Source organism: Musa acuminata, chromosome BXJ2-4, assembly GCF_036884655.1.
Source record: "Musa acuminata AAA Group cultivar baxijiao chromosome BXJ2-4, Cavendish_Baxijiao_AAA, whole genome shotgun sequence".
NCBI lineage: Eukaryota > Viridiplantae > Streptophyta > Magnoliopsida > Zingiberales > Musaceae > Musa > Musa acuminata.
The window spans coordinates 43,386,043-43,413,258 of NC_088341.1; the positions used below are offsets into that span (position 1 = coordinate 43,386,043).

At 41.3% G+C, this 27,216-nt stretch overlaps 3 protein-coding genes across 3 annotated transcripts; all 3 read left to right on the top strand.

The window, feature by feature from the left end:
* Positions 1–354: 354 nt before the first annotated feature.
* Positions 355–15,849, top strand: LOC135580917 (calcineurin B-like protein 1). Its single transcript, XM_065106365.1, has 9 exons — positions 355–511; positions 916–1,068; positions 10,115–10,197; positions 11,316–11,375; positions 12,482–12,590; positions 12,663–12,715; positions 13,724–13,804; positions 13,897–14,009; positions 15,302–15,849. The coding sequence occupies exons 2-9, from the start codon at positions 990–992 to the stop codon at positions 15,363–15,365; spliced, it is 642 nt and encodes a 213-aa protein (XP_064962437.1). The 5' UTR covers positions 355–511; positions 916–989; the 3' UTR covers positions 15,366–15,849.
* A 466-nt stretch (positions 15,850–16,315) lies between these two features.
* On the top strand, positions 16,316–19,960 carry LOC135611073 (putative casein kinase II subunit beta-4). The gene is made up of 5 exons (XM_065106367.1): positions 16,316–16,845; positions 17,229–17,447; positions 18,885–18,994; positions 19,075–19,240; positions 19,626–19,960. The coding sequence occupies exons 1-5, from the start codon at positions 16,629–16,631 to the stop codon at positions 19,754–19,756; spliced, it is 843 nt and encodes a 280-aa protein (XP_064962439.1). The 5' UTR covers positions 16,316–16,628; the 3' UTR covers positions 19,757–19,960.
* Positions 19,961–21,760: 1,800 nt separating this feature from the next.
* On the top strand, positions 21,761–26,945 carry LOC135611072 (uncharacterized). The gene is made up of 3 exons (XM_065106366.1): positions 21,761–23,015; positions 26,028–26,286; positions 26,393–26,945. The coding sequence occupies exons 1-3, from the start codon at positions 22,003–22,005 to the stop codon at positions 26,552–26,554; spliced, it is 1,434 nt and encodes a 477-aa protein (XP_064962438.1). The 5' UTR covers positions 21,761–22,002; the 3' UTR covers positions 26,555–26,945.
* Positions 26,946–27,216: the final 271 nt, after the last annotated feature.

Below are 27,216 nucleotides of genomic sequence, written 5' to 3' on the forward strand. Positions count from 1 at the left end.
TCGAGTGTAATTTGGTTAACTTCAACTAAAATAAAACCAATTCAATAAATCCTAAGAGAATTGATTAAGATCGCATCAGTTCATCCTAAAAGAATCGATTAAGATATTCTGATTGAGTTCAAAAGTCATTTAAATTAAAGTCTGAGGACATTTTCTTACGAGTGGAAAAAAAAAACGAGTATATATATATATATATATATATAAACCACGACAGCGTGAACTCCCCGGCAAGCAATCATGCGTTTACAGGCTGTTAGAGAACCAATCAGAGAAGCAAGGTCGGTGGGACCCATCAGGTGAGCCGAGAAGACCCTGTTGTAACTGAACAGCCGATCCCGAAGCCGGCTTGGCCACGCAGCCGTCGACCGCGGTGGACGCCCTCGAAAAGGAAATTAGCGAGGCAAAGAGACCGCGCACTGCGGGCCCGAGCACCGCCAGCGCGGCCCTCCCGGTTCCTCCTCCTCGGCCTCCCGATCTCTCATTTTATTCTCTCCATCTCCTGGACCACCGGGTGGGTATCGTTTCTCGCGATTAGGGCTTGTTAGTGCTTCGTTTGTTTTCCTTCTCCTCTTTTAATGCGATGGTAGCATTTCGATTGGTGTTCGTATCCCCCTTGCGTATGATCTCTTTTTCTTTTCGTTGTTCGAGAAATTTTCACTCAGGATTCCTTTTCTTTTCGAGATAGAATTTATTTCTGAAGTCTCGTCAAGCCGTTGATTGGTTTTCTGAAGTCTTCGTGAATATTCGAATCTTGAAGACAAATCTGCGAGCTTGCTCCTCCTTTAGTTTTCTTATTCGTAAAAGGTGTTCTGTTTCTTGGTTTTTGTGGTTTCAATTTGCTGTTTTCCAGATGATGTAGAATAACTATTAAAGTTAACTACTTGGGTTAGTGAATGTGTATTTCTTTCCTTGTAGATGAATTGCATTAAAGATGGAGATGATTATGAGGTGTGACTAGGCCCGGGCAGACATATATCTGCCGTCCGTAAATGGGCTGTTTTCAGTCGAAGGGTCGAAGGCATTTCCCAGGATATGAGGACCCCGTGCTTTTGGCTTCTCAAACGGCTTGTAAGTCATTTTTTGGTTATTATTCGAATCTACCTTCAAACTTTCTGTTATTGTTTTAGCTATAGGATCTGGTATTTCACTTGGTTCCACATTAGATTGTAATATTTAATGTTCATGTTTTTAAATTTTCACTTGATATTTCACTTAATTCCTCATTAGAGTATTATAGATTAATGTTTATTGTGGTTTTTAGCTCCATGAACAGGGTGTAGATTATCTTATTTTGGGAATAAAATTTTGGTTAAACAAAGGAGGTACACCAATCTCTTGTAAAATGATGGTTATGATTTGACCTGATTTCAGTTTGATTTGATTTCGGGTCTACATTTATAATGTAATTGTTTAGTTCATTAAAATAAAACTGTTCTATTAAGTTTTTAAGTTAATTTGAGGTCCATGTCCTCCTAAATTTAATTCTCAAGAGAATTCTTACAGTAGGGTTACCATGTTCGATACCAATTGAGAGTTTGATTCTGCAATATCTTTGATCTGAAGGAAATAATTGGATCTATTGATACTGGAAAGGCAGTGGGATATGAAAAAGAAAAAAAGAAAACAAAAAGGTGCAAGTAAATCTTCAGAATGCATGTTAAATAAGTAAGATTTCAGGGAGTGAGATACTGAGATAAGGATCTGATTATAATTTTTCTCATTTTCTTTTTCTCTAGAGAATTTAATTATCTTTGAGTAGAGGTCATGTTTGAGTTTAATAGTATGCAATGTGTTGATGATTTGAGCAATAAAATATCAGTTTTTTCTAATCCCTTTTCTTTGTTTTGAGCAAGGATTACCATTTCTCATACCGGACCTATAGCAGTCCTTGGTCAAATTGGTGCTAGTGTACTGACACATAGTACACTTGTATGTACTAGTGTTTTGAAGACGAAGAAGAAGAAGAAAAAGAGGAAGGCATAATGGATAAAGAGGAGGAAGATGAAGAAAGAAGAGGAGGTGGTGGACAAAGAGGAGGACGAAACGGAGGAAGGGGAAGAAGGACGAAGAGAAAGGAAAAAAGAGAAGGTGATGGAGGAAAAAAGAGGAAGAGGAAGGAGGAAGGAGGAAGAGGAAGATGAGGAGGAGAAGCGGAGGAAGTGTACTTGTCGGTGGTGCACAATGGGTGGCGGACGACGAGGGTGGTAGCATCAGTGTTTTTAAAAGCATTAGGCGTCAAAAGGTGCTAAGGTCCCAAAACGCCCGAGGCGTTCTAGAATATAAAAATATATAATATGATTATAAAAATAAAAATGTAACATTAAATTGAAAATATATAAAATACCAAGTGACATCGTTCATCTTCTAATAACAAAAATGTCAAAACAATAAAGTTTTATATCTAATTTGGGATTAAAAGTGCTAAATAGGGACTAATAATAGTTCTAAATGGGGATTAATAGGGATAAACAAAGATTAATAGTTAGGATAACAATTCTAAATAGGGATTAATAGTTCTAAATAGGGACTAATATCAATTTTAAATAGTTGCAGTAGATGTAGTGAGAAGAGGAGTCACTGGCCTATGGTGGAAGGTGGCGAAGGAGTGGTCGACGATGATGGAGGAAGCTACGGACGACAACAGTGACGACAGAGGAAGCTGCAAACGACAACATCAGCGACGGATGAAGCTTCAAATGTGTCCGCTACTGGCGGAGGAAGTTGCTGACCTATCCTCAGCAGCGAAGGGAGTTGCATATGAAAGTAATAATGACAAAGGGAATTGGGCATGAAAGCAGCAGCGGTGGAAGCTTTTGACTTGTCTGTTGGCAATGACAGGAATTGCACACAGAGACAACGACGACGGACTAAAGGTGGGTCGAGGTGGACTAAAGGTGGGTCGAGGCGGTGAGAGTAGTCTAGGTTTTGGTTGGGGGCACTATCACGACCTTAGCTGGAATTGCCTAAGGCGTGAGGCACCATTGCGGCCAAAGACGCGAACTTAGCTTGCGTTGTCTAAGTCGCGAGTCACCCTTGTGGCAAAGACGCGAACTTAGCTTGCGTTGCCTAAGTCGCGCTTCGCCCTTGCGATATTGCTCCGCAAGGATCAGCCCACTTTGTAACCTCTCGCAAGTCCCGAAGGACCTGTAAAAGAGAAAGAAGTTAGTTCGAAAGAACGAGCAACGGACAAGTCCCGAAGTCTCGCGAAAAGGGAAGCTTTACAAGCAATTCGACGAACACCCTGTGTGCACAAGAGAAAAGAGGGAGAGGGAGAAAAACAAGGCTTTCAAGGATGAATGAATAGCTGCAAGCCCACAAACAGCCGCTCACCTGGTCCCGGGCGCAAAGACAAGTTCCCGTAAAGGTCACGTGCGAACTTGCGAAAGAGATCTCAACGCCCGGTATATAACCGAAGCCCCATCCAGCCCTGTGCCACCCGGGGGGTTCCTGGGGTCTGAGATGGCTGACGTTTTGGTGAGCGGAGGCAGTTCTCCGCTCACCTCCCGCGGCACGCGAAAACAGAGCTGTTTTGGGGCTGTTTTGCTCGGTTCGGTGAGCGGTCGCTTTGCAACGCTGCAGCTTGTTCGAACTTACATATTTACAAGCAAAATGACCCAAAACTAAGAGAAAATATGCTGTCAAGCAGTTGTACATGCAGGTGTGAGCGACGAACGGTTCGTTGAACGGAGTTGTGGCGGGTGCGCGATGACCGTTCGTGACATTCTCCCCCACTTAAACTGTCGACGCCCTCGTCGACGCTTGTTGGTAGTTGTTGATGACTTCCTCTTCATGTCGCAGGGCGTCTTCAGGCTCCCAACTGGCTTCAGTTCGGGGAAGCTTTCGCCACTTCACCAAGTACTCTGTTTGCTCCGCTCCGTTGGGTAGCTTCATCTTGCGATCCGCCAGAATGGTTTCCACTCGCTTCTCGTAGGAGGCCGTGATGGGAGGTAGCCGAGTTGGAACACTTTTGGAAGCATCTCGCGGATCCGAGTGGTAGGCTTTTAGGTTGCTGGCGTGAAGAACGTTGTGAATTTTGAACCACGCCGGCAGCTGCAACTTGTAAGAGACATTGCCTACCCTGTTGATAATTGGGAAGGGCCCTTCATACTTACGCACCAATCCTTTGTGGACTCTGTTCCTGAAGAATTGGAGTGATGCTGGTTGGAGCTTTACCAACACCAAATCGCCAACTTTGAACTCTTGTGGTCGCCTTCCCAAGTCCGCCCACTTCTTCATCCGTTTTGCCGCCTTCTCCAAGTAAGCCCGCGCAATATCTGCATTTCGATGCCATTCCTTTGCGAAATGATAGGCTGATGGACTGCTCCCGGTATACCCAATCGCTATGGTGTGCGGAGTCGACGGTTGTTGTCCTGTGATAATCTCGAAGGGGCTCTTGTTGGATGCAGAGCTCCGCTGCAAGTTGTAGGAGAATTGGGCAATCTCCAACAGCTTCACCCAATCTCGTTGACTGGCACTCACGTAGTGCCGAAGATATTGCTCCAAGAGCGAGTTTATTCTTTCAGTCTGGCCATCCGTTTGGGGGTGGAGGCTTGTAGAGAAGTATAACTTTGACCCCAACAATTTGAATAGCTCGGTCCAGAATCGTCCCAGGAACCGAGCGTCTCGATCACTAATGATATTGTGCGGGACTCCCCAATACTTCACTACATTCTTCATCATCAGTCTGGCCGCCTCTTCTGCTGAACAGTGTAGGGGAGCAGCAATGAAAGTTGCATACTTTGAAAACCGATCGACCACCACGAGTATCGATCCGAGTCCCCCTACAGGTGGCAAGCTTGATATGAAGTCTAAGGCATGTTCGAACGTATTCCTCCACATCAATCCCCATCTTTGGCCAGTAGAAGGCCCTCTCCACGAGAGCCAACGTTCTGTGAATGCCCGGGTGTCCAGCCCAAGGGGAATCGTGACACTCTTTTAAGAGTTCACGCCTTAAATTGTCCACTCGAGGAACATAGACCCTATTCCCTTTTGTGTAAACAAGTCCCTCCTGGACCCAAAATCGTCGTGCCTTGCCTTCTTTGATGAGCTGCATGAGGATAACTGCATGGGGATCACTATACAGTCCATCCTTGATTCGGGAAAGGAAGTTGGAGTGCAACTGACTTGCTTGGCCTCTGCCCTCTAGTTGTGCAGCATTCATGCATTCCACCTTCCAACTCAGCGCATCGGCCACGACATTCGCCTTCCCAGGCTTGTACTCCATCGCCATATCAAATTCAGCCAGGAAGTCCTGCCACCGTGCCTGCTTTGGGGAGAGCTTCTTCTGAGTTTGGAAATAGCTCAGGGCGATGTTGTCTGTCCTCAGCACAAATCGCGACCCGAGGAGGTAGTGTCGCCAAACTCGCAGACAGTGGATCACTGCTGTTATCTCTTTCTCATGTACTGGATACCGCCTCTCGGTCTCGTTGAGTTTGCGGCTCTCGTAGGCCACCGGATGACCTTCCTGCATGAGTACTCCCCCAATAGCGAAGTCCGAAGCATCTGTATGGACTTCAAAGGGCTCTCTATAGTTTGGCAATTTGAGCACTGGTTCTTCTAGAACAGCAGCCTTCAGATCTTGGAATGTTATCTCACATTTGTCAGACCACTTCCAAGGCTGCTCCTTCTTCAGCAACTCCGTCAGTGGGGTTGCCCGCTTCGAATATCCCGCAATGAAGCGTCGATAGTAGTTGACGAAACCAAGGAAGGATATCAACTCTGGCACCTTCTTTGGAGTTCGCCATTCCGCAACTGCTTGCACCTTCGACTTATCCATCCGAATGAAGCCATCACCGATTCGATGCCCCAAGAATAGGATCTCAGTCTGAGCAAAGTAGTATTTCTCCCTTTTTACGAATAGAGTGTTCTCCCTGAGAACCTTGAAAATCGTCCGAAGGTGCTTGACGTGCTCCTCGAGCGTTTGGCTGTAGACGACGATATCGTCCAAGTAGACGACCACGAACTTATCCAAATACTCTTTGAATAGCTGGTTCATGAGAGTACAGAATGTGGCCGGAGCGTTGGTTAAGCCGAAAGGCATCACCAAGAACTCAAACGCTCCATATCTGGTCACACAGGTAGTCTTTGCTTCGTCGCCTTCAGCAATGCGCACCTGCCAATACCCCGACCGAAGGTCGAGTTTTGAGAAATACTTTGCCTTGCCCAATTGATCGAACAAGTCCGCAATGAGTGGGATGGGATACTTGTTCTTCACTGTCACTTTGTTGAGGGCTCGATAGTCGACGCATAATCGGAGGCTCCCATCTTGTTTCTTCTGGAAGAGGACTAGAGCTCCGAAAGGTGCTTTAGAGCTGCGGATGAGACCACCGCTTAGCAGTTCACCTAACTGCTTCCTGAGTTCTGCCAACTCTGGTGGAGGCATGCGGTAGGGTGGTCTTGCTGGAGGCTTTACTCCTGGCTCCAGCTCGATACTGTGATCCACGCCTCTGCGTGGCGAAAGAGTCTTCGGCAACTCGGGTGGCATGACGTCTTTGAACTCTTTCAGGACGTTCGCCACCAAAGCAAGTTCTTGAATGGCCTCCTCGTTGAGTGGCTCTAGCTTCATAGCAGCCACGAATGTCAGTTCGCCTTTTCGCACCCCTTTCTTAAATTGTAATGCCGAAATGTGTTGGGGCTCCTTGGTTCCTCTCCGAGAGACAGGAACCACGCAGGGGTCATTGCCTCCCATCATACATAGGGAGTTCAAGAACGGCATCGGCACCAACTTCGCCGCGTGCATAAACTCCATTCCAAGAATCACTTGGAAGTCGTCCAGTGGCACGGCCATCATGTTGGTGTTTCCGCTCCAAGTCCCGATTTTGATGGGAACTCCCTTCGCCAACCCGGAGATTCGCCTGGCCTCCGAGTTCACCGCCTTCATTCGGCTTGGGCTCTTCTCCAAGGTAAACCCAAGTCGCTGTGCTTCACGATCGGCTATGAAGTTGTGGGTAGCGCCCGTGTCCACCATTGCACGGGTCGTTTGGCCATTCAGCTTGATGTCCACATACATCAGTTCACTACTTCCTGCTTTTAGTACCTTGGTCTTCATGTTCTCCCCCACTTGACCCCGCATAGCGTTCAACAGACGCATTGCTCCCATTCGGGGTCCTTGTGACTCCTCATCGTCGCTGCTGGATTCAGAACTGCTTGAGCTAAGAGCAACAGCTTTGCCCTTGTCCGATCGGGGAGGGTGGATGGAAGCCATCAAAGCATTGAGTGCCTGTTTCTGTGGGCACTCCCTTACCATGTACGGTCCTCCGCACAAGAAGTATCCTCCAGGTTTTGAGGCCTTGCCTTTAGGGTTCGGCCCTTTGTGGGAGCTCTTCTTCTTTTGTTCGCCCCCGAGCTCCTTCTCTCGAGAATGTTTTGGAGGGCGATTTCCTGAAGATTGTTTCCTTCTCGCTGGGTCTTCAGAGGAAACAAAGTCGGTGAGCCTTTCTGCAGCAGCAATTGCCCCGACCACATCGGTAACATTCCTTCGATTTAGCTCCTGTTGAGCCCATGGTTTCAAACCATCGAGGAAGCTGAACAACTTGTCCTTCTCGGACATGTCCTGTATGTCCAGCATTAATGCAGAAAACTGCTTCACATAGTCTCGGATGGTGGTACTTTGGCGGAGTTGTCTCAACTTCCTTCTTGCGACGAACTCTGTGTTCTCCGGTAGGAACTGAGTTCTCAACTCCCGCTTCAAGTCTTCCCATGTGTCGACTTGACACCGACCTTGTTGGATCTCCTCCCAACGAGTTCGCCACCAAAGTTTCGCATCTCCGTTCAGATATATTGTTGCTATAGAAACTTTGGTATCTTCAGAATCGGGCCTCGTAGCTCGGAAGTATTGCTCCATGTCGAACAGAAAGTTCTCGAGCTCCTTGGCGTCTCTGGCCCCTCCATATCCATGAGGCTCAGGTGCCCTCAAATTTTGTGGCGGTGCCGCGCGGGTGTTGCCTCCTCCCGCATTTAGTGTTCTTGTAAGCATGGCCACCTTTGCAGTGAGTTCCGCCACAACATCCTGTAAGTGTTGCACGGAGTCTTTGGTGTCATCAGACAGTAGATCGACTAGGGCCTCGACCTTGTCGATCCTAGACTCCGCTTCCTCTTGCGAGCTCTCTACCCCAACAAGTCTTTGTTGGTCATGGTAGAGTTCCTCCATGCTCGCTTCCAGAACATCCAGGCGGGTCTCCGCCGTCGTGAGTCTCTCCTTATGACTCTTTTTCCCAGTTAGCGCACCAGATTGCGCTTCCTCCGTTCGCGGAGAGTTACCAACTTCTCGCTCGTCCTGTTCGCTGTCGCGCTCCTCTCGAGCGGCTCCAACAGCATGCGAGCGAGTGTGCACATGCAGCCCACCTGCGGTTGCTTCGGGCAAGGGTCCGGCTTGCCCCGTCTTGCTTGATTCGCCACGATGCTTTGCCATGGCGAAGTTGCGAAGTTCGTTCGCTGTTCGGTCGAAGAGCTTGCCCGCTCTGATACCACAATGTCACGACCTTAGCTGGAATTGCCTAAGGCGTGAGGCACCCTTGCGGCCAAAGACGCGAACTTAGCTTGCGTTGCCTAAGTCGCGCTTCGCCCTTGCGATATTGCTCCGCAAGGATCAGCCCACTTTGTAACCTCTCGCAGGTCCCAAAGGACCTGTAAAAGAGAAAGAAGTTAGTTCGAAAGAACGAGCAACGGACAAGTCCCGAAGTCTCGCGAAAAGGGAAGCTTTACAAGCAATTTGACGAACACCCTGTGTGCACAAGAGAAAAGAGGGAGAGGGAGAAAAACAAGGCTTTCAAGGACGAACGAACAGCTGCAAGCCCACAAACAGCCGCTCATCTGGTCCCGGGCGCAAAGACAAGTTCCCGTAAAGGTCACGTGCGAACTTGCGAAAGAGATTTCAACGCCCGGTATATAACCGAAGCCCCATCCAGCCCTGTGCCACCCGGGGGGTTCCTGGGGTCTGAGATGGCTGACGTTTTAGTGAGCAGAGGCAGTTCTCCGCTCACCTCCCGCGGCACGCGAAAACGGAGCTGTTTTGGGCTGTTTTGGGGCTGTTTTGCTCGGTTCGGTGAGCGGTCGCTTTGCAACGCTGCAGCTTGTTCGAACTTACATATTTACAAGCAAAATGACCCAAAACTAAGAGAAAACATGCTGTCAAGCAGCTGTACATGCAGGTGTGAGCGACGAACGGTTTGTTGAACGGAGTTGTGGCGGGTGCGCGACGACCGTTCGTGACAGCACGGGGGTGGGGAGTGGGGTGTACTTACTATTAGGTTTAGTTGGTTTGATTGAATCAACTAAGTTATTGTTCGATTGAATCAGAGTTCACAATCTGATTCAATTCGTGGCCTTCAATCGGGCGCTCACTTGAGGCGCCCGACGCTTGGGCTCAAGCGAGTGCCCAAGTGGTGCTTCAATGAAGCACGTCTCCCAGACACTATGTAAGGTGCTCGGGTCTTACCTCGCCTCACCTGAGCGCCTAAGTGAGCGCCCGGGTGCCTTTTAACAACACTAGGTAGCATGAGGTGAAAAGGCTCACGTGGGCCAAGAGGGCTCATGAACGTGAGCCCGAAAGTATGTTTATTAAATTTTTAAAATGATTCGAATTGGATCACCCGAAATGGGGGCGCTCCGTGGACTAGTCCGTCCGCTTTGTACCAGTCCAGGTGAAACATTAAACACTGGTTTTGGGTGATTGTTCTAGATTATGAAACTTATAGTCTTTTATCTTCCTAAGATTTATCATAAAGCTTTGGCATATAAGAAAAACCTTTCTTTGCTGTGCAAGATGAGTACATAATCAATATTGTGATGCATCTAGCTCTCAGATCTAGTGCAAGCTTTGAAAGATATATTTATTCCTTCTCTAGTACTAAAATGTATATTCTCATGTAGTCTTATATTATAATCTTTTTTTTCATTTTTTTCTGAAGCCTTAGTGATAACTTCTGAAAATAAATCCACATAGTTAAGGTTATCAAACAAATTGATATATGCTATATAAAAATTCTTTTGTTGTTTTTGTTTCCCCATCCATCAGAAAAAAAAAAGGCTCAGTGGTGGGTTAATATGTTTATTTTGTCCACTTCTGCTAGAAATTAAGTTCTTGCTATTACTTATGTATTCTATATGTTTACAGTCACTGTCAGTGAAGTTGAGGCACTGTTTGAACTATTCAAGATCATTAGCAGTTCTGTGATTGATGATGGATTGATCAACAAGGTAAAGCACAGTCCGTTAACACTTCTATATTCTTTTGGGTCTGGTGAAGTTTTTCTGGTATCTCTTGTTTAATCAATTTTTGTAGTTTCTGGCATGTCAGTGACAGAAGTACTAATGTTAAGAAACTGATATTTCTTGGATTGTAGCTCTTCGTTGCACAATGATCGACCGCCATATAAAATTTTCTGTTTGCCATACTTCATGCTAAAATGATCAAAATGGATATTTTTGTGTAGATTTAACCTGGTTACTAATGAAAATAGGGTACTAGGATTCATCAAGGGCTTATTCCAGGATCTCTTGCAAAACAGATGTGAGACCTTAACCAAAATTTTTGGTTAAATGAAATGAAGTTGGATGCCTTTGGCATTACTCAAGTGAAACAAACAAGTTCTCACCATGCATATTGGAGAGCTTGCATCTCATGATGCAAATCTCTGATTGGAGACTTAATATTAGCAGCTGATGGCTTGAGATGAGATCACATGTAGTTCCACATATAAGTACTACTTATTAAACTTAAGACTTTGATTGTTACTTTTAAGCTTAATGTAATCCTTCTTCATCTTAAGTTTGGGCTGACCACTTGATTCTCTAATGCAATTCTAGGAAAACTAAGATAAGTTCTAATCATCTGTTATTTAGATGAAAATAACCAACCATTTTCACCACAACACGCAATTCAAGAATGAAAACTTCAGAAACCATAACTAAACCAACTTGAGAATGAACTTTTTGCAAGATTTTACAACTAGCTGTTTTAATATTTATCAACTTAAGATAAAGACGTAGATATTAATAGATTTGTTGGGTGTTTAATTAGTTGTCAAACACCTCAACTGAAGCCTTACCCAACTTTCAGTGGTTTCCCTTGTTACTAACCTAGTCCTCATTAACAAATATTCTCATTAACAAGATTTTTTACCGGTAAAAATGCAAATCTACATTGGTCTGATCATTGTACCTTTCACCATGTGATGTTTAATTTAAATGCATACAAGAACCATGTTAGCTAGTGCAAATAGTTCTCACCATGTCATTAGTATAAATTACTCATAGATCTGGTGATCAAGATGTATTCGAAGTGGTCTAATCTTTGTATCTTCTGTGTTTTGCAGGAAGAATTTCAGCTTGCATTATCTATGAGCAGAAAAAAGGAAAATCTCTTTGCAAACCGGGTACTATATCAACAAGAGTTTCTTGTTTGCACCTATGCTTAAATTCTGCAAGCTGTAGTGTAGACAATAATAGTCCTTATCTGCAGTTTAGATTTAATCTGTGTCTTGGTTGCTGTGCGAATTGATATACCAATTTCTAATTGTCAATTGATGGTTGTCACATCAATGTAGGGGTTCGATATAATATTTGCTTTTTAAAATTCTGCTTGATGTTATAGTCTTATATTAGCCTTATCCTCGCCAAGAAATAAGTATGAATTATGTTACAGTCTCAATTGAAGGTTGTGCCATTTTTATGTGTGTTTCCTAAATTCAAGGTGGAAAGGAGCCTCCCAAGCTAAGATTGAAGTGCTAATTATCTAAACTAAAACAAATAGTGTATTCTTATACAAAGGGACATGTTAATTCAAGTATGAGCTTTAAAATCTTGCAACTGTGTCTTTATGTGGGTCTATTAGCAATCAAATCTCCTTATCTAAATAAAAATGCAAACTAGTGTAGTTTATTCCTTCAAGTATAGAAAACATGTGTCAAATTATGCAAAAGATCTTTATATACGTATATTTTTTTTTCCAATGGCTGGCCAACCCAGTTAAGCCTCTCAAGTTTTGTAAATCTAGGTTTTCACAGAACTAGGGTATCAGATAATAGCTCACGCAAGAAGATATGCTGAAATCAATTATTTTTAATTAGTGATGATAAAATTAAGGCTTGACTAAGATGGTTGCCCCAAAGGACTAAAATTGTTTGAGAAGGATCTGTAAGTAATACCATCTCTGGCCTTGCCTAACAACAGAATTTTTGTTGTCATACCTGACAGAATAATATTCATTGGGGGTCATTAATTGGCATTCACTGAATTTTTACTAGCATATGATAGTGGTTATTTTTTTTCTTCCTGCTTGAATCATGAGCATTTATCTAATGCACATATATGTTGGAGATAAGCTCGTATTATATCTGGTAAGGAGTCCAGTTCAACTACTTTCCTAGTTTCAATTTGCATAATTAGTGTAATCAGATTGTCAGATAAGTTGAATATTGTTTACTGGTTTAACCTTTGAGATGCTTTTATGCTGGTGACTAATTACTACATACAAATGCAGTTATTTGATCTTTTTGATGTCAAACAAAAAAGAGTTATTGATTTTGGGGATTTTGTTCGATCTCTCAACATTTTTCATCCAAATGTTCCACATGAAGACAAAGTAGACTGTAAGTTATTTTTGGTGTAGCAAATTGACTCAGTGGTAGAACCATTTTCTAAATCTTTATGTGATTCCACAGTTTCCTTCAAGCTTTATGATCTAGATGGTACAGGCTTCATTGAACGGAAAGAGGTAACTTGATATTTTGTGAATGATTTATATTCTAATTTCCCTCTATGAACTATGAAGTATAAATCCTCTATAAAATTTTGCCTTGTGAATAAATCACCAATATGATATTTTGCTATAGGAGGCCTTAAATATCAACTTTTTACCTTTGGACAGGTTATTCTTTTATACTTACTAAGTCGAAGAAGTTTCATTTTAAAGGGAACATAAATTGTTAATCATAGCAAATTTGTTTTAGTAATTGAGACAGTATTTATATGGCTTTGAGGCATGAAGGACAACTTTTGCAATGTGCTAGTAACATGTCCTCGCATTGAGCAACAGAGTATAGTCAAAAACCTCATTGCACTTTTCATATGAGCTAATAGTGGTACAGAGAAAAATGGGATCAATTAACACTAGATGAAGCAAAAGATGTTTAACTGAATATTTCGTGAAATTGTGAACAGAAGAAGTAACTCGAAGAGAATGAGACCACAGCAACTGGTGAACTTGAATGAGAAATGGATCATATCTAGGAAAACTTGTGTTTTTTTCTTCTTTAGGAAAAAATATATACTTTTATAAAATTTGGTAGAAACAAGTCTGCCACTGGAACCTTTGGCCATATATTACTATCTGAATGATTGTTTCATATCATCTGCCAATGTACCGAAGAGGTTAGTCTAAAGAAACAGGTTATCTGCTTTAAAATTTTTGGAGAACAACCTCTTACGCTCCTTAAAAAACATAGATGACCAATTGAGAATAAAAACAATGAACTATTCACAACCTAGATCTTGCAGACAAGCCAAAAAAAAAAAGTCCACTTTTGTTTTACATCTTTTTTAGTTAGTCAATTAGATATATTGACTTATTCTGTATGTTGAAATATAAAATAATATGGGAGTTGCCTATACAGCATCAACTAACCTTCTTCATGCATTAATTTTGTTGCACTTGAGGTTTTGTGGCCAGTTCATTTACAATTTGATGTAAGATGGACCTTCCAACGTATTGCTGGTTTCGCAGGTCAAGCAGATGCTACTTGCATTGGTATCTGAATCTGAAATGAAATTAGCGGATGAGACTGTGGAGATTATTCTAGATAAGGTTTACAGTTTCTGATTTGGAACTACACAAATCTAGTTCAATTACTGTGTTTCTTACATATGTGTTATTTTTTAAAATTTTTATTTGAACAGACATTTCAACAAGCTGATGCTAATCAGGACGGAAAAATAGATAAAACAGAATGGAAAAACTTTGTCTCTCGCAATCCATCATTGATGGAGATAATGACTCTTCCATATCTCAGGTAACTTCTTCTTAACAAGGCCTAAAATATTATAAATTGCATACAGTAGGCTGCTTTATGCTATATTGCTTTTTGCTTGCTCATTGTGTTCTCCATAATATGATAAAGGCATACTATTTGATCCATTTTGTATCTAGTAAGATTGATAGAGAGCTACTGTACCTTTTCATATTCCTTTATAATGATGCACAATGCTCTTCTCTTGATAATTGTGCCTGCACAACGTTTGACATTGGAAAGAATTAATTTTTAATGTGAGCTCATCCTCATAAGTCATAGAAGGTTAACCAGCAATGAGCAACCACTTGGATGATTGGTGCATCATAATCAGTTAATGTTTTGAAGAAAAGGGAGGAAAATAAAAAAACCAAGGAGTGGCAGAGGGGATAAAACATGCTAATATAGTAGCAACAATGCAACTATTACTACTGTAACATCTGATTTGTTGATGTGTCAAGATGACTGAAAAAAATGTTTTCAATCATTTACACTGTAGTGGCAGGTTAATAATGGAAAGAGATTAGAAACTTATGTTATGCAGTTGGGTTATTGGAGTCCTAAAGTTGATGGAAAAGTAATTTAATCGAATCTGGATCATTGATCAGTCCTACAGGAATATGGAGAAAACACAGAACAATAGCATGGGTAACCAGTCACATGGTCTGATCATTGATCAGACCTATTTTCCATCTTCCAGTAGTCATGCTTTAAGGCTTTGTTATGTCAGTTCACTGCTTTGTTATATCATGTCTGTTCACTGCTTTGTTCTATTATGCCAGTTCACTCCTTTGTTATACTACGCCAGTCTATTGCTTTGTTATATTATGTCAGTTCATTGTTTTGTTATGTTATGTCAGTTTACTGCTTTGTCTATGTCAAATAGGAGAATTAGACTGGATGAGACATTTGCACAGCTTCCATGTGTTGCCTACAACAGTATCTGGATATTTTGTCCAAAGTGTTATCAATTAATACTATTGAAGACAGATTTAGTTAATCCAACAAAACCTTAACTTCAATATGTGCTTGACCAATCTTTGTTCCCTTACAATGAACTTGGAGTTCTGAATTCAAATTTTCATGTTTGTGCCTTTGTGGTCTTGCAAATATTGAAATTATGATGAGATTTGTTAATAACTTTATCCTTGAAATAATCATTTACTCCATGGAAATAATAAATACCACTACTCTGTGTGCGATTGATGGGTTCAAAGCAATATTTACAATATCATGTAGGCTTATACAAAAGCAGTCGTCTCTTGTTTACAGCTCACTTGATGTCCAATATGCAGGGACATAACCACAACATTTCCAAGCTTCATATTCAATTCTAAAGTTGATGACATTGCCACTTGAACCACATTGGCTGCTTATCGTCTACAATGAGATTACAAGCAACCGAGCAACAGCCATCTTTTACACGTGCAAACTATGACCGTGTGTCGTCAGAGTTGCTATGGGCATTGATGTACATGCTCACGAGAAAAAAATGCGAATTCCAGTTCTCTGTGTAGACTGATCTGCTAAAGTTTTGCGCTTTTAGAAGTTCCATCCTGGTGTTTGACCAAAATCTTAATGTATCTGTTCTCAGTTTCTTTTGCCTTGCCATGTACTCTTTTCAGATGCCTTCCATGTAGGTAGTATATTGTGCAGGGTTCACCAGTTCCTCTCATGTCATCAATTTTAGCCTTATCTACCTTCCCAATGTGTTCTGTCTGTGTCATTGCTTTGGATACCAAGTGACAATAATTGGCAAAAAGAACTCAATCACTTTGAATGTGATACTTTTTAATATATATTGATCATTATCAGTGAAATATAATCAGAGCTTTTGGTGTTATTATCTTGTTTTCTTTTTCTTTTACATGAGGCTTGGATGGTACAAATAATGAAGACAATATAATTGAGTGCATCATTTATTTCTCTTGTGCATGTTAAAGGCATTCCTTGTCAAACTAAAAATATTATACTTGAGGCATCAATCAATAATAAAAATAAAATACTGGGATTAAAGTTGATATGCATGAATTTAATCCCTCCTTAAGAAACTATCAATGCATGCAAAGTTCGATAGGGTTGCACGCTACAATTTGGTCTGCAATGCCACATATCGAAAAGGCCAATAGGAGCGTGCAACGTCAGCATTCTGTTGTGGGGTACGAGCTTGTTGGCCAAGTGCGATTCCAGGGGACACGCGTCGAGCATCGGGTGCTCGATGAATTGTATCGTCTCGACAGAGGCTGATCAAGATGCAATCACGTTCACGAATCTTATCTGATATCTGCTTTTAATTACACTTATGCCCTTCACTGTCATCCTGCTTTCCCTTTCGGGCTATTCGACCCTATGAGACGATTTCGGCCTCCCTCCCTCTCCTCCCTCTCCTCGGAGAGGAATAGAGAACAAGAATTCTCGTTCCCCCTGTAAACTCCTGGTATTCGAGCCGAATACCTTCTCATTCTTCTGGATATCGAGGGCTTTTTGGTACCAGATTTGGCGTTTTCGTCAGATTTTAGGGTTTCCGTTTGGTTTCTTTACGGAATGCTGCGGTGAGTCGATTTCGAGCTGGTCCTTTAATTTGGGGGGCGGGAGTTTGAGTCAATCGAAGAGGAGGGAGATATGTATAGGGACAGGGGAGGGTGCGGGTCGAGGGTGGAGATCGGAGCCGTGGATCGGAAGCGGATCAACGATGCCCTCGACAAGCATTTAGAGAAGTCGTCGCCATCGACTTCGAGGTTTCTGAATGGAAAGGAGAAGGACAGGCTGTCGGTGCTGTCCACCTCCTCCGGGAAGCAGCCGGAGCATCGGCTCGTGTCCAAGAACAAGTGCTCAAATGGTAAAATTTTGCTTCCATCGTTATTTTTTTTTGCTTCTTTTGAAATTCCTTTTCCAGTTTTTGATGATATAATTATGGCCTTAAAGATCTCTTATGGATTCTTGATCCGTTTGAAGTTCTTCACTTGTTTATATAAACTTGGTATGCAATTCGAATATATGAATTCTCCTTTACCATGATGACTATCTTATTTTATGTGATACATTTATGCTCCTCTCCTTTTTTCATAACATATACTAATTCTCATTCATATTTATTGTTGATCTAGGATCATAGTAGGTCTCATATTCTTATTATTATAGTGCTCATTCTTATCTCATATAGCTTTCATCATACTGTTTCCAATAAGCCCCTTTCAACTTGTACTATATCTTGTGGTACAGAAGAATCAGAGACAGATAGTGAAGAGTCAGATGTTAGCGGTTCTGACGGGGAAGACACTTCCTGGATTTCATGGTTTTGTAATCTAAGAGGGAATGAGTTTTTCTGCGAAGTTGATGAGGAATACATACAAGATGATTTCAACCTATGTGGGCTGAGCAGTCAAGTCCCATACTATGATTATGCTCTGGATTTGATCTTGGATGTTGAATCTTCTCATGGTAAGCATGATTGCCTTTATGTTTATCAAGACTTTCCTAGTTGGATGCAATTTTTTTTTCTATTTCTATCTGTAATGGTTAATGCATTATTGATAATCCCAAACTTTTGGATCCTAATCCTTTGCTGTTCTTAAGAAAGCTTGGAAAGCGAAGTATATATAAAATGCATCCGCTCACTTCAAGGATAAAATTATGTTTTCTCTTATTTAAAATACTTGAATGTTAACCTATCTACAAATGGGTAAAAACGGACCAAGGGCAGAATTACGGGGCTGTTTCATTCTTTTTAGCAAAAGTAATATAATATTTTGGAAAAGTATGCTCGTTGTTCTCCTGTTTTGTTCTTGCTCTGCAAAGAGTAACACAATGATAAAGAAAAGTATTCTTGTTAACAATGATTTCTTTCTTTTTAAGATAGCAAGCAGCTCTGATTTATAGAAAAGTATGCTTGTTAACAATGATTCCTTTCTTTTTAAGATAGCAAGCAGTTCTGATTTTATCAAACTTTTGTTTGCAGGAACCGTTTCTACTTTTTGGAAATATTAACCTAGACTCATTATAAATAAGGTTGATGAGTCCCTTATCGGGAGACAATCTTAAGAAATGAACGGTGTTTTATATGTTATATGAAAACCAATTCTTTTTAGTAAAGGGTTATGATAGAAAACATCACAGATAAAGAAATACTATAGTATTATGGCATACTCTTTGGTAAATAATTCAAAGCTTTAATTTAGTTCATGTAGTCATGCATCATATGGCAAGCGAAAACAGATTGACAGAGGATTGTGGCAAGCGAGATGTACTAAGACTGCCACAGGAATTAGGAGTAGAAATAATGGCTACAAAATTATTAAATTGTTTAGGAGTAACATATGGAAATCAACACCATATATTATAGGTAAACAACAACTTTCTTCTGGGGAGTTTTGATAGTGATTGTTCCTTGCATAGGAGTGTTCCAGTGGCTGAGGTGGACGGATGAGGGAAGGTATGCAGGTGTCTAACTGATAGGGTAATGAACAGTGTGATGTGATATTGTCTTTGGGGTTTTTTAATGAGTTGGCAGTCAGTTATGTATTTTGAATAACATTTTTGGTGTTTGGAATGGGAATTATCTCCTCCTCCAATGCGACCGGCAGGTCTAATCAAACCCCAACTATGAACACCAACCCGTTCCCCCACTCCTGCAACCTAACTCATGCAGACACACACTAAAAGAGGAAAGAAAAAGGTGCAGAACATGATATATATGTGATCAAAATGTTCTATAGCTTACTCTTGAGATAGGATGATATGTACTTTCATGTCTGCATCTTATTCTATTCAGGTTTTTATCACTACTGTGTTTATTGCCTTATTGCACCAATACTTTATGTATACTTCTTTGCTGGAAATTGTAGTCAGGAAATCTCAATGGATTTTTTATATGGGCAGGTGACATGTTTACCGAGGAACAAAATGAGTTAGTTGAATCAGCAGCTGAGATGCTTTATGGTTTGATTCATGTTCGGTACATATTAACCAGTAAAGGAATGGCTGCAATGGTAAGGTCTTGCATAGTCATATTTTTTGGTCTCTTAAATGGTTCATCATCAATGACCCCTCATAACGACAATTTCTGTAGCTAGAGAAATTTAAGAATTATGATTTTGGAAGATGTCCTCGAGTTTACTGTTGTGGCCAGCCCTGTCTACCTGTTGGGCAGTCAGACATTCCTCGATCAAGTACTGTGAAAATATATTGTCCCAAATGTGAAGATATATTCTATCCAAGATCGAAGTACCAAGGCAGTATCCTTTTCCCCTTCGCAAAGTTTTCTCGAAGTATCTTTCGTTTGTAATGAAATCCTAGTAGTAATATGCTTTCCATGATATGCCACTCTGCTACAGTGATTCTGCCTGTCTGCAATTTCAACATATACATTATTTTTGGTCATTTTCTGGAACACTATTCTGCCAAAACACCAAGCACGTAGAGTAGTAATGCATGAGATGTGATTCTGCACCATCACTATTTTTGTGTATTTAATTTATGCTACAGAAATTGTTCATTATGTTTTCTCCTGAAATTTACAACTATCTCATAACTGTTTTTTCAATTAATTGAAAAATAAATGTGCACTAGCTGCACAGTTACCTTAATTCTATCTATTGGAATTGACTTAACCTTTCTTAGATATTGATGGAGCTTATTTTGGGACGACATTTCCTCACCTGTTTCTGATGACTTATGGGCACCTCAAGCCGCAAAAGCCATCACAACGGTATGTTCCTAGGGTATTTGGTTATAAAATTCACAAACCATGACAGTGGAGTTGAGCGGCCACACAAAGAGAATTTCATTTGTATCTGGAGGGGCTTCAGAATGCAGCCAGTGTTGACCTGTCCTTACTGTTAAGAAAATATCTGCATTGGGCTGTCCTATGTCAAATTATTTTTATCTTAATCTTGTAACTACTGTACAACCGAAACTTTTATGTTTGATTATTAATTTCTATCTCTTGATTTCAATGTTGGTCAGTTTTATATTCTTTGACCTTTTGCATTCTGTGTCAGTCTATTATATCTAGTTATCTTCCATGCCACCATGACATGATACAAAATTCAGAGATTTCTGTGGTCATAGACCTGTGGTTTTTACCTTGAACTTTTTTGGGAATCTTATTTCAAAGCTATAATGCTGCAGCCATTTGTTACACAGTCTTGCTGGAATTCCAGCCTGCAAAATATGCTTTCATTTGGAAAATAGCCAATGCTTCATTTGCTTATTGCATCAAGTATATGTTCATATTTCCTGTCTTCAAGAATATCCATTTCTGTGGTAACAGTTAGCTCTCACTGGCCCCACATGCAATGAATGCACTAAGCTCATCATATATCTTGTAGATATTCTCTTCTCTTCATCCCTTTTATTTAATTAAGAAATGTACGATAATGTATTTTTGCTTCCATTGGTGGAAGCACAAGGGATAAAATATGCAATCTGTAATTTGATTTGCATTCATTTAGACGAGTCAGTATGGATTTTGATGTAGTATTGTGTGATACATAGTAACTGCTTCCATGAATTTGGCGGAAGTTTGGTAACATAATTTCTGTGATACATTATTTTATTGTAGTCTTCATGAACTAACAAATCATTACGATCTCAGTTTTTTTTTTATGAGAGAAGTTGCTTCATCTGTTTCTCATGTTTTGTGAAGTATGATAAGGTCAGATGCCTAGAAAATTATTATATCTCACTCTAAGGGGACAGAAGCATGGATTTGGGTGATGGACTTGTAATTAAAATGCTCCTGTTTGCTCTTTCATGTTAAATATAAGCCATAACAGTATAAAATAAGGGTAGGTTGACATATCATGTTAGCTTAAAAAAGTCTTTCAAACAGAATCTTGGTTTAATTTGCAAATGATATAGATGGCAGGTTTGTTTATCTTGACCATTTTGTTTTTGTCAATGACAGCATAACTATTTGTTGCTTAAGCAATAATTGCTAGCTTCATATGTTTTGATCTTATCTACAAGTTCTAAATCGGTGCAAGATCTATGTTTATCCATGCATGAGGGATGAAGCTATTGATTGGTGTTACATTGGACATGGACTACTCGCCAAGACATCCTATGAGGCAGCTTATGTGGTCAGCTAGGTTCATATATGGAACATGCTGACAGAAAAGGACAGCCAACTTATCTGTGTCATAAATTGTCTCATTTTACATAGTGGTAGTGAGAATACCAATTGCAATACGAGGAAAAAAATTCATATCTGTTCTCAAAAGAGTTGATTTAGGACAGATGTTAATCAGCAATTAGTGTTCAGAGATGTTCTGACAATTATTCATGGGATTCTCTAATCGACCGTCCTTCCTCTACTGGCCAAAGGGGGCAACCAGACTGGAGGGAAGGGGGAGACTCTCTCAACTCACGTCCAGCAGCAACATCTCGCTTCTAGTCAAGGCGTAGCTAATGAACACAAAAGAAGGAATAAACCCTTTTAGACTCCTCTCATGCCCAGCACCGAGCATCTCTCACCTTTTCATCCCCCACCAAACATACTTTCAGTGCGTCGAGGGAGAAGAAAGAAAGGAAAAAAGAGAAAGAGCGGTCCATCTTGAAGCTACATGACAAAAGAATTGCTCCCTTTTATTTTTTTGACATTCCCGACCTTCTCTCGTCCCCTGTGATACATGACTGGAGGACTTTTCTCCTACTTTTCATTTGAATTCAACCCCATCGCTTTCCACTCCCCTCAGTCTTCGTGTCTAATCCTTCACATTATCACACCCTCACCCCTCCAGACAAATCAACGAGAAAGAACAGAGAGCAGTGGATAAATATGGCTGTGTGTGTCTGGTAGAGAGAGAAACCAAAACCAGAGCAGTCGCGGGAAATAGGAAACCACGGGAAGCGGAGGCATATGCAAAGCTCAAGTCTTGTTTTATTTGGAGTGAGAAGAGAGATGTAGACTACCTTGCGCTCCTCGTCATGAAGCAGAAGAAGCAGAAGCAGCAGCAGCAGCAGCAGCAGTCGCAGGCCTTCTTTTGATATATTAATGCATCATAAGAAGTTGGACAGGGAGACCGGCAAGGAAAGCTTCGCCCCCTCTTCCTCCTCCGGTTTCGAGCCTCTTCGTCCTCCGCCTCTCCTCCCTCTTTTTCCCTCGTTTGCCCCTCCCACCCTCCATATCCCGGACACCAACTCTAACCCTAATCTTGATTCCCCTTATGGCCTCTCCGTCCTCCACAAGCGCTCCATCATGACCCCCTCTGCCGCCGCCTCATCCGCCACCGCTGCCGTCACCTTCCCCTGCGTGGCTCCCCGGCGCCTCGTCTCCTCGGTCGCCCGCCGCATTCTCCGTCATCTCGACCTCCGCCTCCGCATCTTCCTCCTCCTCTCCTTTTCCTCCCTCTACCTCCTCCTCTCCTCCTCCGGCGCTGACGGTAGCGACGGCGCCCCTGGCCGCTCCTTCCTCGTCGACTTCTTCTCCGCGATCGCCTTCTCGTCCCTACTCCTGGTCCTCTGCGTCTCCCTCAACGCGCTCCCCTTCCGCTCCTTTCGCCTCCTCCTCTCCCGCTCCTCCGCCCTCCTCTTGCCACGCCACCACCTCGAAGGCCGCCAGGCCCCCGCGAGCCCCATTCTCTGGTCCATAGGCAACTCCTCCTCCGACAAGCCCAAGACCGACCACCGCCCAGCCTCGGGGTTCAACGCTCAGCTTTACAGCAACGGGGATGTCTACGAGGGCGAGTTCCACCAGGGGAAGTGCTCAGGGAGCGGGGTGTACTGCTACTACATGAGCGGCAGGTACGAGGGAGATTGGGTCGACGGAAAGTATGATGGCTATGGAGTGGAGACCTGGGCCCGGGGGAGCAGGTACAGGGGTCACTACAGGCAGGGACTCCGGCATGGGTTCGGCGTGTACCGGTTCTACACAGGTGATATGTATGCCGGAGAGTGGTCCAACGGGCAGAGTCATGGATGCGGGTTGCACACATGCGAGGATGGGAGCCGATATGCTGGAGAATTCAAGTCGGGGGTGAAGCATGGGCTTGGCCACTACCATTTCAGGTACATCTTGAAGTCTTTCCAATATCGTTCTTGGTTGCTTACTAGGTGTGCAGAATTTTTTGCATCTTCGATGTGCAGACCAGAATGTTATTTTCTTGGATTATATGATCTTGAAATTTTCAAGATATATGTGTGCTTGCGCCCGTCTCATTTTCTTTTCACCATCACTTGCTTGCAATTTTTTGCATCTTGTAGTCTAATTGAATAGATGTACCGAAGACTCTTAGCTCAATTTCTTCATACCATCACTTATAACTTGTGATAGGAATAAGCAGTGGACTCCTAGTTTTTGTCATTTCATACCATCTCTTCTGACTTCTGATAGGCATTAGCAGTGGACTTTTAGTTTTTGTTTTTCAGATGTATTTGTATTACCTGCATTCTGATTGCATGCAGAAGACACTCAACATAGCACCTAGTATCTACTCAGCTTATCTCTTGAGAGATGCATGCATGCGAGCGTGGCATCGAAAGACACCGAACATAGAAGCTAGTGTCGGCCAGTCTGATCTCTCGAGAGTAGAGTAGCTCCACTCTCATGTGTGCCATACTCTAGAAGGAAAAGCATAGTCCTACTTATCACTCAATTAGACCCCAAAAGCAATGGCCTCTACAAGCAGGCAGCTACACCATCAAACAACACCATGCAGAGATCCTTACGCGTCATATTGCATAAGTTCGATTCAGTTAACTACTCAGGATGATCCCCACAGAGAACACTGACTTATGAAAGGCTTGTTGAATCCTTGATTCAGAATAAGGAATGAAGGGTACATAAGGATATCTCGAGATATTAGGGTTTCCTTACTTAAATGATTATGATATTAGTATAAGTTGGATTAATTTATTAGTAATTAAAGCATTTGCACCATACTTAACTGAATATGATATTAAAATTTATCAAAATCCTGAATTTCTTAGCAAACAATTATTCAAACGATTGCACCACAGGTACGAATCATAAAAAAATAAACATGGACTTAGATGGATATGCTACGTTTTGTATGGTCTATTTAACTGGGCATGTTTTGGATCTAATGGTTCTGTATTTTATGAAGCAAGCATATAGCAAAAGGAGGAAAATTAATTAAGTACTGAAGATGATTAATTAGGTGGGACATAAGTTCATGGCTGATGGATGCAAGCCTGAGTTTCACCGCACATACCTAGATTGTCACGGTACACAGCAGTCACACAGTTCAGCACAGGCTCTATGCCAGCCCAGTGTTTTCCCTATTTATGCTGGTTGGCAGGCATGTGTAGTCGGTAGGTGGATGTACATAAAGGGCAAGTTTTATGAAGGAAGAGAAAAAGTTAAGCACCACCAAGGTATGCTTAAATGTGACTACAATTGCATGCTTCCAACATCCAGATAGGCAGTATGAATAAACTCAACAATCAATTTGCTTAGTCAACTTTTAGAATGATTCTATTTTGTTCTTAGACAAGACTCACTTCCCAGTGAGAAGGACTTGTGGATTTTGTAGGTGTACCCTAGAAGTAGAGAAAATATTAACGGAAGAGCATAATGATGCAAGTAACATAGTAGTCTAATAACTCATGCAAGTGGTCGTGTACCAATTTAGATATTATGATTTTCTGCATTCACATCCCTAATCTCATTGCTAGGGTGCTACTATATAACCTGTGAGTCTTCTTAGGTTGCATTTGCAAACGCAGTTGTATTTTTAATATGCAGTTGGAAAAAAAAAGATTTGAGTAAATGTGTATTGTGGAATGTTTTTTGTGTTTGGTAAATAATAGATGAAAACTACATTGTAAGTATGCATTGACGTAAGTATTGTTTGGTAAAATTATATTTCAAAAGTTCATAGAATTTTTTGTGGCAAAATTTATCCTTCTAATATTTGTAATATATATTTAAAAGTGGATACATATACTTTATGTAAATTAATAAGTAAATAAATAAAATAAATAAAATAAATAATTGAATGTCTGTAATCTTATAAAAAAAATTATGGCCCAAATATATAATAAATAAAAAATATATTCATATAAATAAATATTAAACAATATTTAAAAATAAATAATAAAATTCCACCTTATATAAAATATAAATCAGGTAGCTTTCTCGTTAAATTATTTTGACAATCTTGTAATTTTAGATAATGTCATAAGGTATTTTGGGAATTTGAAATATTACATTAGGATTCCGCAAATGTTGAAATGCTAATGCTACCTTAGCATTTGAATATTTCTAATACAACATCCAGGTCAGATGCAATTTGAAAAAAAAATTATCAAACACCAATCCATATTTTGAAATGTGCGTTGGGTTCAAATGTGTTCTCAAACGAACCCTTAATATTTTATTTAAAATAAACCTTGATGTCTTCTCATCATGTTGTGCTCAATTTTTTTATGGGGCCTCCTTCAGTCAGGTCAAAGTTAATACAAAATTGTTAGCAAACAATTTAAGAAAGTTGCAAGATATTTTTGTAATCATTCAAGTAACCTGTTAATCTAAAGAACTTGTATGGGTTTCTATGTGGATCAAAATATTTTAATCCCTATGTTTAAGAAGGCAAGTTAATCCATACATATAATTTCATAGATTCAAGTTTTTTAATTTGAGATAGTAGGCATGTGATAGTGATCTAGGATAAATATTAAAATGTAAACAAGTCTTTTTTCCTGTTACTACCTGGAATACTTGCTGATCTCTTTTTTGTCATGAAATTACGTCAGGAATTCCCGAATATTAAGTTGCTTTCTTAATCCGTTCAGTATGATATATTATGCGTGAAATATTTGTTTTTTTTTTTCTAAGCTGAAGAACCTTGGTCATCAGATGTTTTTATTTTTTTTATTTTCCTTTTTTCAGTCACTTAATTGTACATTGGTAGCATCTTTTCTTCTATATACGCACCATCATAGACAAAACGAACTTCAACTGATAACACCTATGAAGGTCATGCAATGATTGTTATACATGGCTTCCATTGCCACATTGCTGTATTTTGGCACTGATTTTTCACTTAACCTGTGAAGGAATGGAGATACATATGCTGGTGAGTACTTTGCTGACAAGATGCATGGATTTGGGGTGTACCGTTTCGCAAATGGACATCAATATGAAGGTGCATGGCACGAGGGCAGGCGACAAGGCTTGGGAATGTACACATTCCGGAATGGGGAGACACAATCAGGTCACTGGCAAAATGGTATCCTTGAAACTTTGAGCACTCAGAGCATTAATCTTGGGTCATCAATTGCTGTTAACCATTCAAAAGTACTGAATGCAGTTCAGGTGATATGCAAGCTCCAGCTCCCTACGCCACATAATTGTTTATGCATCAAACAATCTGTTGCTGCTAATCTAATGTTTACTTGTTTTCATTTTATCTAATCTTCAGGAAGCTCGAAGAGCATCAGAAAAAGCTTACGATGTGCCTAGGGTTGATGACAGGGTGAACAAGGCTGTTGGCTCAGCCAACAAAGCAGCCAATGCAGCTAGAGTTGCTGCAGTAAAAGCTGTCCAAATGCGAATCCCTAATAATGGAAACCACACCGTATGAAACTTTTTTCACTTTCTTTGTATAGGACATCTATAACTCTCAAGAGTTCAAAGCTTCTCTGCATAAAGCAAGTCATGCATGTCCAGAAGAGAGCATCAAAAGAAACCTCTCCGTCTTGATGCTTTAACTGACCTGCTATGTTTGAGCGACCTCCAGTTGTCGAAGACAGCCGACAGAGAAGAAGCATGCACAGAGATGTATGCCTTCATGTGCAGGCTAGACGTCATGCACACTCGGCGAGTCTACGTGAATAGGGCATTCAGTCGAGCGCTTTGCTGGCATGTAAAAATGCTTATGGTCTGCCGCTCCGTCCTTGAGCTTCCTTGGTTACCGTTCTCCTCGGCCTCGCTGTTGGGCCTTCGGGCCATTATTAATCCTACTTAAACATCGAGTATCTTCTTGTGGTGGCTTTGTTCGGGGATTTCTGTTTGCCGTTTTGCGGCTTACCAAATATTCCTTCGCTCCTATTCTATATCCGAGATTGGGATAAGGAGATGAGAACGGGCAGTCGCGGACGACCTCGTGTTGTCGTGGTCTCCCTATCTGTGCACGTCGTCTTGTGAGCGAAAGTGGGTGAAAGGAGGCGGCCACACTACCACGTCGGGGCCCCACGCCGGCCGCGCCAATTGAAGAAGCGAAATCTAGCGGGAATTCATCTGGTT

Excerpts from the sequence above, each read along its gene's own strand:
- LOC135580917 (XM_065106365.1), top strand. The coding sequence starts at position 990 with ATGGGCTGTTTTCAGTCGAAGGGTCGAAGGCATTTCCCAGGATATGAG. Across the intron at positions 1,069-10,114 it reads TTTGGCTTCTCAAACGGCTT|TCACTGTCAGTGAAGTTGAG; the intron begins GTAAGTCATTTT and ends ATATGTTTACAG. Across the intron at positions 12,716-13,723 it reads GCTTCATTGAACGGAAAGAG|GTCAAGCAGATGCTACTTGC; the intron begins GTAACTTGATAT and ends CTGGTTTCGCAG.
- LOC135611073 (XM_065106367.1), top strand. The coding sequence starts at position 16,629 with ATGTATAGGGACAGGGGAGGGTGCGGGTCGAGGGTGGAGATCGGAGCC. Across the intron at positions 17,448-18,884 it reads GGATGTTGAATCTTCTCATG|GTGACATGTTTACCGAGGAA; the intron begins GTAAGCATGATT and ends TTATATGGGCAG. Across the intron at positions 19,241-19,625 it reads AAGATCGAAGTACCAAGGCA|ATATTGATGGAGCTTATTTT; the intron begins GTATCCTTTTCC and ends AACCTTTCTTAG.
- LOC135611072 (XM_065106366.1), top strand. The coding sequence starts at position 22,003 with ATGCATCATAAGAAGTTGGACAGGGAGACCGGCAAGGAAAGCTTCGCC. Across the intron at positions 23,016-26,027 it reads CTTGGCCACTACCATTTCAG|GAATGGAGATACATATGCTG; the intron begins GTACATCTTGAA and ends TAACCTGTGAAG. Across the intron at positions 26,287-26,392 it reads AAGTACTGAATGCAGTTCAG|GAAGCTCGAAGAGCATCAGA; the intron begins GTGATATGCAAG and ends TCTAATCTTCAG.